The sequence below is a fragment of the Crocodylus porosus genome, unplaced genomic scaffold (genome assembly GCF_001723895.1).
Source record: "Crocodylus porosus isolate Cpor-Errol unplaced genomic scaffold, CroPor_comp1, whole genome shotgun sequence".
Lineage (NCBI taxonomy): Eukaryota > Metazoa > Chordata > Crocodylia > Crocodylidae > Crocodylus > Crocodylus porosus.
In genome coordinates, this window is record NW_017728886.1 from 8,657,707 (window position 1) to 8,669,675 (window position 11,969).

At 44.6% G+C, this 11,969-nt stretch overlaps 1 protein-coding gene across 1 annotated transcript in view; it reads left to right on the forward strand.

Annotated features, from left to right (window-relative positions):
* The window catches only part of OXSR1 (oxidative stress responsive 1), a gene marked incomplete at its 5' end in the record, with an annotated part of 109,239 nt that extends 97,640 nt beyond the window's left edge, over positions 1-11,599 (forward strand). The window contains 6 exons of the mRNA XM_019530093.1: positions 1,801-1,959; positions 3,956-4,029; positions 5,396-5,448; positions 6,973-7,041; positions 8,066-8,130; positions 8,812-11,599. Coding sequence (XP_019385638.1) covers positions 1,801-1,959; positions 3,956-4,029; positions 5,396-5,448; positions 6,973-7,041; positions 8,066-8,130; positions 8,812-8,886 — 495 coding nt within the window. The remainder of the gene's footprint in view (positions 1-1,800; positions 1,960-3,955; positions 4,030-5,395; positions 5,449-6,972; positions 7,042-8,065; positions 8,131-8,811) is intronic.
* Between the last annotated feature and the right edge of the window lie 370 nt (positions 11,600-11,969).

Here is an 11,969-nt window from a genome sequence, read left to right on the forward strand (position 1 = left end):
TGGAACAGTCTGCCAGCGGAGGTGGTTCAAGCACCTACATTGAACACCTTCAAGAGTAAACTGGATGCTTATCTTGCTGGGATCCTATGACCCCGGCTGACTTCCTGCCCTTTGGGCAGGGGGCTGGACTCGATGATCTCCCAAGGTCCCTTCCAGCCCTAATGTCTATGAAGTCTATAATGTCTATGAAACCTCTATGGACATTACACAAACGCGTGTAAATCGGGACAAAAATATTTTTTGAAATCAAATTAGTGAATGCTTTAGATGTTTCCCTTTTAGAATATAATTTGGTGTTTTGCTGGTTTCGAGATGGCACAACCCCTTGCTGAAAGGAGTACTTCTGGGGGCAAGGGGAGGAACTTCTGGTGGCCAAGGTCAGGGGCTAGGGGGTGGGGACTTCCGGTCACAAGATGGTGACCAAGGGGTGGGGCACCTGCCAAGGGGCAGAGCTACCCATGCAGCCTTTGACAGCTTGCCAAAACTTGGTAAGTGGCCCTCTGCCTGAAATAATTGCCTCCCCTGATTTACGTGGCTGACCTCAAAGTGCAAGTGGTGGGGGCGTGTAAGGCCTCCCTGAAATGGTGTCATTCATGACGGGCAGTTGGCTAGTTTGTTATAATTTTCCATGCATAGAATCTAATTATTGAAGGGTTGTCTTAAATTCGTTCCTCCTGCTGCTGCAGCAGGGAAAGCAGCAGGGCTGTAGGTGCTCTTAGCTCTGGCTCTCTTCCCTCCAGGGTATGCTCTTAGCTCTGGCTCCTGACCAGCCATGCCGCGGCCGTAGCCGCAGCTCCAGTCCTGGGATGCTGCTGCGTGGCTGAGCATGGAGCGTCCATGTGTCTTGTGTCCAGGAGGGAATGGAGCTGGAGCTGTGCATAAATGTTACCAGGACCTCTGATCTAGTAGCAAAACAGCTTTCTGGCTGACTTTCCTCTCCTAGTACTACTGATTTCCTTTCTAGGCATACAGGGTGATAGTTCTGCAACACACACCAGGCTATCTAGGATTAGATGCTCCTGTTCTAACTCCGGTTGTAGCCAAGAACTTTAATCGATTGTGAAGAAATCCCATGAGCTTCTCAAAAAGCTTTTAGCTACAGTAATTCATGTTGCATTTACCATTCTCCCCTGGAGAATTGATTCAGGTTTTTGCCATTTCCTTTTCAATCAACTAGAGACTAAAATGTTAAATATACCTCCAGTCCCAGTGATGCTGTACTTTAAAAGAGTCCTTGGTTTGAATTACTTCTCCATTGAGTGCCTGACTCTTACATCTCGGTAAATACTCAAGTCATGTTTGTTTGGAAGCAGATAATGATCTACAAATATTTAAATTTGCTTTGTTGCATGTGCGTTCCCTTTGAGAGGAATTTCAAACCAGTTTTCATAGGGTTGCAGGCTAAGCTGACCTGATGGCTTGGCAATTGGGAAACGGCAATGTTGCTTGCGTTCCCAGAAAACTGAGCCTCTAGGATGTGGCTCTGTCTTTCAGGAATGATGACTGGTTGTGTCACAGGGTGCTGCACAAAGTGGCTATAGGACAACTTTCTTGTCTAACGTCACTAGTACAGAGGCCAAACATTTCAGGGTGGAGAGGGTTAATCCTCTCCCAGAATGCGGAGATTCAGAGAGCTCCTTATCTCCTGTCCAGCTGGCTCCTTTATGCCTCAAAGGCATGGAAGTCCCTTTGGATATAAACTGTGTAATAGTTCAGCAAGTGGGGCGTTCATGCAGTCCCTGCGCAGCTGCCTGCTCCCCATGCAGTTCTTTCTAATTTTAAACCCCTTTCTCCTTGTAGCTGTTCCCATCAGCCGAGCCCACCGGCCCGTTACTCCACGTTCCAGCACAGACCCCTGCTCAACTACCTCAGCCAGCAGGACAAGCACCTGCGCAACCTTCTCAAGTTGCTGCCCCTCCACCTACTCAGGCTCCCGCAGCAGCTCCAGCAGCGGGGCAGGTAAGGCTGGAAACCTTTCATCCCAGCATGCAGTTTAGTAGCAGACCACCTGTGTGAAGTCAGTCACCTGAAGAGCTTGCTAATGTCATGAAAGCAGCTTATGGTGAATAGCATCTTTTGTTGCTTATGGGCTAAATAACTCATCTTGGTGGCTTTGGGGGGTTGCAGCGGGGATTTGCTCTTCCTTGGAGCTCCTTCTCTTCTGGGGTCATGCAGTGACCCTGTTTTGCTAGACTCTGAGGAAGGAATAAGATAATAACAGATGGCAGAGGAAAAACTGCCTTGTTTCTGGTGGTTAAAGAGGAACATTGACAGGGCTCTGAACCAAGCAGACCTCTTAGTAGCATCAGAGCCTTGAGGGGAGGTAAGAGGCTTCAGCGCAAGGCCCAGTCAAGAGAATGTGTCTAGGAGGTAAAGAAGTAAATTGACTTCTTAGATCAAGGAGGAGGACCTGCCAAAACCAACCATTCCTGGGATATTTGGAACTTGTCTTGTGGTTGCCTGGCTTGCAGTGCAGCTGAGCTTGCCAGACTACTGAATGGCAATGGTACATCCATATAAAAGACGGTAATGTTTGTGCTTGCAGTTGGAAAGAGGCACTTAATGTTGGAGAGGGCAAATCTGGCATGATCTCTGGGCCAACCGATGGGGAAGAGGTTTGGTAGTTGGTCATTAAACTAGCACTCTGGGCTTCTCTTTCCTAGAGACTTTCTCACTCAACCCGTCTTCATTTTATTACAACCCATTACTGATAGCCTGTTACTCTTCAATAAAAATAATGGAGTTCAGAGCTGGTGTTTACTTGGCTGCCTTGCCCCCTACAGCTCTGGTGCTTGAATCAGAGCCATGGACACCTCAGTAGGGCATTTAGACTCTGGTTTTTCAGGAGTGTTGAGGGCTGGTGGAAACACCATTGTTCATTGTGAGCGCAGCCCATAGTCTAAAGGAACAGCTCTTGACTGACTGCAGTAAAACCATCTAATTTCATCTTAGTTTAGTTTTAACTAATTTCATTTAATTCATTGCATGTGTCAGTGATAGAGCTCGGTGTAACTCCCCACTTCTCAGCCAAGACCTAATTTTCATGTTATGCAGAAGAGGGAGTGTGGTTGAGGTATGAAAAGGACTTTGGGAAATTTTCTGTGCTTAAAATTGTCACCTGGTGCAAGTTAAAGCCTCTTGCTCAGCATGTGAAATGCAGACCAAGACTTTGACAATGAAAGAACAAGCCACTTATTATTAAACAGCATATCCGTTCGCTTAAAAAGGACCACGAGGACTATAAACATCTGGACACATGACTAAACTGAGTGAAATATGACCAGACAGCAGGCACCAATTATTACTCAATCTTTTCAGAATACAAAACAGGCAGCTATCAAACCAGTTCTAGAATATTTTTAAATCCATTCAATTGGATTTCTGTAATCAGACATTCAGCATGGTGTGTTCAAATAAAAGCAAGCCATCATCCTAATAATGTTGAAATGTTTTCTCTGGCTTGTAGATAAAATAACACTCCATCTGGTTTAGGAGCACAGAGGTTCCATTGCAAGCTGGGTTTCCAAGTCATCTGGACACTTTGTAAAACTTTGCCCTGTATCTTTAAAGAAAACCTGCCAGAGAATTTGAACCGGGGGATGGGGAATCCGTCATGAGTTCAAAAATCTTAAATCTGTAACCTTGCCTTAAAAATTATCTCAAACTGATGCAGGAAAAGCATTGGAAACCACTCCAGAAGCCTCTAGTCTGTCCGGTATATCTAACAGGAAAATAAATGCTGTACTATAGATTTTGCCTGGAAACAGTTCAGATAAGGCCATTTATTCTAAACATTACTCCGATACAGTTCACCTGTCCTCTAGCTCCCACCATGTTCTGGTTTTCATTGTGCTGTCAGTACTCCGGGGTTGTATGGTATCTAGTACGTGTGTGTGTGTGTGTGTGTGTGTGTGTGTGTGTAAAATGCGGTAAAAATGATTCAATCCTATTGTAGGTACCACCTGCTCCTGCTCCAGCCCCAGCACAGGAGGATATAAAAGTCCCAATCAGTCTTGTACTAAGGTTAAGGTAAGCCCACTGCTATGAATTGGGGGAACTGATAGAAAAGCAGGCTTTGTAAACTAGTGGATGGGGCATGAGCTGCAAAGCTAGACAATCCCTGGGTTTTAATCTTGGCTTGATCACTAAAATGGGGAAGCTGATTAAATGACTCTCCAGGGAACCCCATCTGTAGAACGGGGATGAGTGTGCCTACCTACTCATCTGGGTGGAGTGAAACTGGAGTGTTGACAAAGTGCTCTACAGTGTCATTGATTTTTGTAGGAGGTCAGGCTATCTGCCTCTCCCCTGATTGCAGTGGCTGGTGCCATATGTTGCTTGCTACCTTGGAGTTTATTCCCTCTCCCTCACTGGGACTCAGAAAAGCATCATTTGACCCCCAGCTGGGAGGGCCAAATTTCTCCATACCTAACGTTCCCTCCTATAAGCTTTGTGAATCCTAGAGCCTGAAAGGTACCCTGGTATTTGTATGGTCCTTTCCAAATTGTGTGTGGATCAGGTAAGACTGAATTCTGGGATTCAGGGAGTCCTGGGATCCTATGTGCCTCGTTAAAGAGGATGGCATATGGCACCTCGGCTCACGGGGAGGGTCTCAGCTGTGCTGGAATGCTCTGTTGCCCTGCTGGGACTCGCGTGAGTAGCTGCCAGCAGTTTGCTCAAGAGACCTGACATGGAGTAATTAAACAGCTCTGTTTGGCTTATCCAAGCATGACTATGTAATTGTGGTAAGCCTGAAAAACAAAACCTTTCTCCAGTTCAGCAGATGACAATATCACCTTATTTATAGCTTCCTTCCCTAATGTAGACAGAGCCCCTCTAGAGCTCTGGGAACATAAAAGACCTACTTAAAACACAAGATAAATTGACAATATTAACAATATCAGTAAAGAACCGTCTTTGCCTCCCAAGAGGCTTTTGCTTTGGCTGCTGGGAGAAATGTGGTCTTGCGATCTAACTCTGGCACAAATTTGGTGACAGCATCAAGCAGTTGGTTTAATCTCTGTGCTTCACTTCCTTTCCTACAAAATGGGGGTACTTCCTTACCTCACAAGGGCAGACTCCAAGGATGATTCCCTTGCCAACATGAGTAGGTTCAGATACAGGAGAGAAGCTCTGGCTGTGTCAGAGCTTGGCAGGGCTCATGGAGGAGGAGATGACCACCCCACCCTCTGCAGGGACTGTGTGCTTCAAAGTTCTGGATAAAGGTAGCTGGCATCTTTTGAAATGAAAACATCCATTTACCATTTTTTAAAAGCTGAATTTTGAAAGAAGCCTTTTAACTGGACTTCAGAGCCCCTCAGCAGTCTGGAATGAGCTCTGCCTAACACCTGCTTCCATGTCTTTAAATTCTTGTAATGCTCTGTTCTTTCCATAGAAATTCAAAGAAAGAACTCAACGACATTCGGTTTGAGTTTACCCCAGGGAGAGGTGAGTTGATGGGAGGGTGGAGCCCACCTTTGTTAAAAATGTACTTTATATCTAGACATCCATGATACGGGCATGGAGCACGCTTTTAAAATAAATCCCTTCTTGTGAAACTATGAAAATTTGACCATCAATAAAAACCCAGCTCAGAGTTTGACAGTGTGGTCATTGGGCAGCTAGAGATAAGTTGTCACAAGCAGGCGGCCTGCTTGGATCAAGGTGGAATGAATACCAGCCTCTGGCTGCTTTACTATTCAGTCCATCCAGAAAGAACACAGACCAACTGCAGATGCATCCTTAGCCTGACAAAGGGTAATTATACCCGAAAGCTTGCAAAGAAGAATTTTTTCCAACTATTTGAGTTGGTCTAATAAAAGGTTTACTCAAAGAACCTTGTCTACCTATGTCCTTAGGCCAACACTGCTACAACCCACACCCCTGAAATGTCCTAGCACTGGTGTTCTGCAGGATAGTTGCCTCCATATTGCAGATAAAACCACTATAACACAAGCCATTGGGGTTTCTTGTGCCTCAATACTTACTTTGCAGGCTGCGAGGCTACCTCCCCAAGCTTGAAAGTTCTGGGTGTTCCCATAAGACCCTGGGATAATTAAAATGGGGTAAAATAATACCTATCTGTCTCCTAGGATTGAGGGGCAGAGGCAAGGGGCACATTGACTGAACTCTTGCAATGACCTTGAACTTGCCTGAATATCTACCATTACAGTGTTACCTGTGGGTAATTTGGGCAGCAATTTAATGGTGAAACTTTATTTGCCAAATACAGTTGATTTCTACATTAAAAGCACTGTGTGTTCCAAATCACAGCTAATTTGTGCTGAACAGCCTGGCTTAGCTGTTCTCACCTCCCTAAGCAAGATGTACTCTGCTTTGCTAGCTGTTCTGCACTGTATGAAGGCTTGTTCCTTGTTAATTGGAACTGGGGTAGATGCAGTTACTCGTATCTGTGCTGTGCAGGAGACTGTTAAACATTTGCAGCTGCAGACCATGTCTGGGAAAAGGAAAGCTCTCGGCCTCGGGGCTTGCAGGACTCGTCAACTGCTACACATGTCAGCCAGTCGCCTGGCTGACAGTCGAGCCTGCTTCGTGTGTCTTAACCTGTTCCATGCTTAGGTTAGAAATGGAGCCAGACTCACTGCTGTTGTTTCATAATATGACCAGATAGTGACTTCTAGATTCTCTGATGCCACAAATTTCTCTTCTGACATGCACGTTTTAAGATTTTTAAATTACAAAGCTTTCATTAGCAACCTAGAGAACGTAACTTGGTGAAACAGTCTTCACATAACTTATGTTCATCATGTCTGTCTTGCATAGACTGTAATATTTGCCATCCCTTTAGCTAGAGACCATAGCTTCTTTCCAGATGTTTGCCTCCTACTCCATATGGCTTAGTGAGAAACTTGTTTTTAGTGATGTAGCTATACCCCTCTTGTCTGACTCGGTATATGGTGTTCAAGACCTGCTGTACAGTGAACTGAATGTTTCTTATCTTTGCCCCGACAGATACTGCTGACGGTGTGTCCCAGGAACTCATCTCGGCTGGTCTTGTGGATGGCAGAGATCTAGTCATAGGTAATTACAAGTGTTCCTGTAATATTTCTGTCTTGGGCCATCTTTGCATGTGGAGAAGAGAGAGGCTAGGGAAAGCTTCTCTTGGAATTGTTCTGTTCCCTATACTGTGCTCAGTATTACTTCCAAAGGAATTTTGCCACTGGGCAGATTTGAGCTCCATGGCTCTCAAAGCCCATAAACTGTTCAGACAAAATATTGGAGAAAATGGTCTTTGTATTTTAACTTCAGGACAGATGAAAGTAAGCTGGGATATAGTCAGTGTAATGGCTGCACTGGGGTTTGGACACTGTGTTTATAGGAACCTGAGCTCAGAACAGTTGCAAGTGTCACTAGTGAGGAAACAGTGGCTTCACTTAACCCCTAATGGTTGTTGGTGAATATTATCAGTCCACTGTTTAGTTCTGAACCACCAGCCCCAGAAATGCTGCCAGTGAGACATTAGCCCAAGTTACAGGTGCAGTTCAGACGACTCAATACCCAAAATGGGCACAAAACCGCCCCCTCGGAAGGATGCTGCTTTTCAGAGTTGAGCCACAACAGTTGCACAAATGAAAGATGTAAATGAGGCAAAATGTCCTTGGCCTAGTTATGGGACTCTATTTCATACACCAGCCCTTGTATCTTTAAAGCTTGCTTAGTATGAGTAAGGTTGAAGAAACAAGGGTTCAGTGCAGTGGTGTCATTGGTTGGCCCCCCGATGCTGGATCCAGATCACCACCCCTGAGCCAGATCTGGACCCTGCTCTGAGTGGGGTCAGGGAGCTGTGGAGGTTAATGCAGCCATCACTTGCCCTCTGCTGTTGACACGCATCCCCAGCGGGGCTGTGTACCTCCGATTTTCAGCAGCAGCCCCCACCCCTACTAACCCTGCCGCTGAAATCTTGACCCATCCAAAAGCCCTGTGGACCAGGTAGCACTGGTTTGTGGGCTGTATGTTTGAAACCCCTGGTCTATTGGGATAAGAATGAGGGTTGTTTGTAACCTTGACTGTCCTAATGCCTGCCTGTGGTTGTGTGTGCTTTCAGTTGCAGCTAATTTGCAGAAAATCGTGGAAGAGCCCCAGGCAAACAGATCCGTCACTTTCAGACTGGTATTTATTCCTGCTCCCTTATTAAGCAAATTGTTGTTTACGTGTATAAACATTTAATGGCAAACTTCCCTCATCCTAGTGACTAGGAGCATTGAAATACTATGTTGGTGTTATCTGCTCTGGAAAAAACCACGTGTCCAGGCAGATCAGAAAGGTTTTGGCCAAGGAGGTGGATTTAGAGCTGCTGTGGACTCCTTCTGTACAGGAGATGGGCAGGTTCCTGGCTATTTCGTTTTGAGACAGAAGAGAGAGTAAGAAAGGCCGAGTAAAGGGGTGTGTGGGGGTTTAGGAAAGCCCTTGATTTTCCTATGAAGGCAACAGCGAAGGATTCTTGCAAAGAGGTGGTGAAATCCAGAATGGCTAATGTTGGGGGTGGGGAAGAAAGGGTATTGATGAGAGTGAAGGTGAGCCACAGTAAATACAGGAGATTCTTAGGAGTACTGGGTGCATGTTTCATCCCAATTAAAACATTAGCTGTGTAGTGAGTGAGCCCTGGCAAAACTCAGTCCCAGCTCTTCAGCACCAGAAGATGCACATATTTAAATGTAAATACTGCCATCTGCTGAATACAACCTAGGGCTTCCCTGTCCTTGCTCCCTCCCCAGACTCTGCCATGCCTCATCGTGCTATAAATAATGCATAACATAATACTCTTCAATTTTCTCCCCCATTGTGCTCCAGGCATCTGGCGTCGAAGGCTCCGATATTCCTGATGATGGCAAACTTATAGGATTTGCACAGCTCAGCATCAGCTAAACTACAGCGCCAGGCAGTTTCCCTACTGAGAATCCACATGTGCATATTTCTAATGCTTCTGTTGGCCTGAAAAAACAAACAAACCACTACTGCCAAAGAATTGAACTGCAGCCCCCTTTCTAGGAGCTTTAACAGTTTTCCTAAACAGGATTGCAAACCTTCCTGAAATTACCAATGCCGTTTACAGCTTTTGTAAACCACTCTTGTCCGTGTTTGAATCTCCTTCATCTCAGACGTGCAGATCCAACACTTCATTGCCTGCGTGTTCATTTTATTATTGCCTTACTTTAAAGGAAAGAAAAAGAAAATACTACTGAGTACGAAACAGGGGTTCCACTGCTCTAATTAGCTAGCCTCCATGTTTGCTGACATGCAGTTTCATGTGTGTCCTTTGCTATCTTTGCACACGCTTAACACTGAAGGGACTTTAAATGTTGCTGTTAGACCTGCTTCTCTTTGCATTTGAAATACCAGTGTAAATGTTGGTTGATCACTTGGGATGCTAGAAATCTGGCTTCTGGCCAGCTGTGTTGTTGCAGCCCAGCTGGTTTGAATGCTGGTGCCTAAGAAAGTGAGCCGAGCCTTAACCGTAAGAGGGCTAACATATTTCCTTTTTTTTAATCTCACTGTTGAGAGGTTCCTTGAAATCAGTGTCCTAGGAGCAAACATCAGTTCTTCCGCCCCTTTGTAAACTGCTGATAGCCTTAATTTTTCTTTCTTTCTTTGCTTTGTTCCACGTTGGCGTCACCTATGGCATGGGGCAGATCATCTTCATTTCTCACATGCTGGTTCTCGCTCAGAGGGTGTCCTTGGACTACATATGAGGCTGTAGAATCCTTCTTAAAGCAGAGCTGCGAGGCAGCGCTCTCCACAGGCTGTTCTTGCAGGTGATCAATAATACCAAAACGTGACAGGGGAAAAGAAAATCCATACCACTCAGCATTTGGAAAGCATATGTGTTGAATTTTATTCTTTAAAACATAATACCTTTTGCTTGATGATGAGAATCCTCCATGCACTTCCATGTTCTTTGCAAACAGGTACATGTGGAACCATCCTTGTTCTGGTTTTTACAGCAATAAAAACTGCCAGTAGAATAGTACTAGGCAAGCAATCTCTGGACCTTGCGTCCCTCCTGCACTAATTGCTTGGGTTTTCAGATCACTTCTCAGTCCAAGCGGCCAAGTTTTGATCAAGATGTTGCTGAAACCACGTTAACTCGTATTTAGGTTTTTCTTTGTATGTGGTGTTTTGAATTTGAATTTCTACATAAATAATATAAATTATACTTTGAGTTTAAAAAGACACTTGTAATGCAATATGTGAATAATAAATGGTGTTGATCTTTTTTTTCCACCCCCTTCCTACTGTTTCACATTTGGCCTTTGTATCTGCTCTTGGCTTCAAAGTGTTTTATACATTTAAATTGTAAGCCTGTAATTTAACACAGAGCTATGGAAATGTCTTTCTCTTTCCATCCATTGCAAACCATACAGAAATGAAGTGTTAAAAATGGGACAACTGGGTTCAATTAGGACTTTTTTTATTTCCAAGTCTTCTACTGAACAATATATATTTATATATTTCCTCTATGAGCAGCTATGGAAGCTTCTCTTAAATTTTGCATGGTGTTTTTTATACTGCACTTGTTTCTTTAACCTGTAGTTTAAAATCAGAGATCTCCCAGCTGGCACTGCCAGATAAGCACAACCCTGTTACTTGCTCAGTGCAAAGGGGAGGGCATTGGCATGGGGCGAGGGGAAGAGGGTGAGAGACCCCTTCCTTCCTCCCCCGTCAGCCTCCAGATTCTGAGCTTGAGACCTATCACCCGAGTGGAAAGCGCACGGCACAGATTTCCACAGAATAACAGGTAGCTAGTTTGGGGATCGAGTGTGCGCGTGCGTGTGTGTGCGTGTTACAAGTCCTGGCACTTTTGCCGCCTTTTGTGTGACACACAGCACCCGAGTGGCTTCTCTTGTAAGTACTTGTTGGCTTTGGAAGAGCAGGCTGCAGACTACACTTCCGTGAAGCCCAGTGGGCAAGAGCTACTTGGACTATGGAGACCCAATAGTCTTGGTACAGTATTACTTTACTTATGCCTGCATGCCATGCATACCTCATTGTTCATTTGCGCACTGGTGCTGAGAGATGTAGGAGTCAAACTGCTCAAATGAAACAATGCAGTATCTATTTATTAAATGAATCCTGCCCCACCTTGATCTAAGACTAGTACAGAGCACGAATTCACACTGACCCCTCGGTCTCCTTCCCCCCCCCCTTCTTTCTAAATAAATGAAAAAAGCAACTCTAGTGTATTTGATATTAGATCTCTAGACCTTTTTCTTGGTAGTGATCCAACATTTTGCTTGGGATGCTACAGTGCTAGATTATTTTGGTTTCTGAGGTAATTAAAGTAAGTGCCAATGCTGTTCATTTAAAAAGATTGTTTTTCCTAATGTCACAGATGGATTTAAGTTTTTTTTACTAAATTCCAAACCTAGAAGCAGGCAATATTTTTTTTTTTTTTTTAATTTAGTTGATACTCTAAGGATAATGTTCTATTAATGAAACAGGTTCCTCTTCACAACTTTGGTGTATTGTAGATTATAATGAAAGATGTAAAATATTCCGCCTTTTTTTTTCTTGATTTGACTTTGTATTTTACTGCATGTATCTCTAATTTTTAATCAATAAAGAACAAATTGTCCATTGCCATGAGCGAGGTGCCATTTTGTCTCCAGAGAAGTTGGATTGGGCATTGGTCTCGGAGCTGGGCGGTCTCGGGTAATGGGATTGTACTGCACAGCTGCACTTCAGTTTGCATCGGAGCATGCTTTCTCCTTCCTGAGCCTTCACTGGAGGTGGCTGGGGAAGGATGTATCCTTGCATGAAGGCGTCACGTCTGCAATGCAGGCTACCTGGAGGTGTCCAGTCCTAGCCATAACAGTTAGCTCCGTGTTAAGTCCTATGTTGTGCACGTCTCTCATCTCCCTCCCTCAGTCAAGGACGCTGCAAGTTGGGATTTAAAGTATGTTCTCCATGTTCACGCTATTAGAAGCCTGCAGGGTACTTTCATGAGCCAT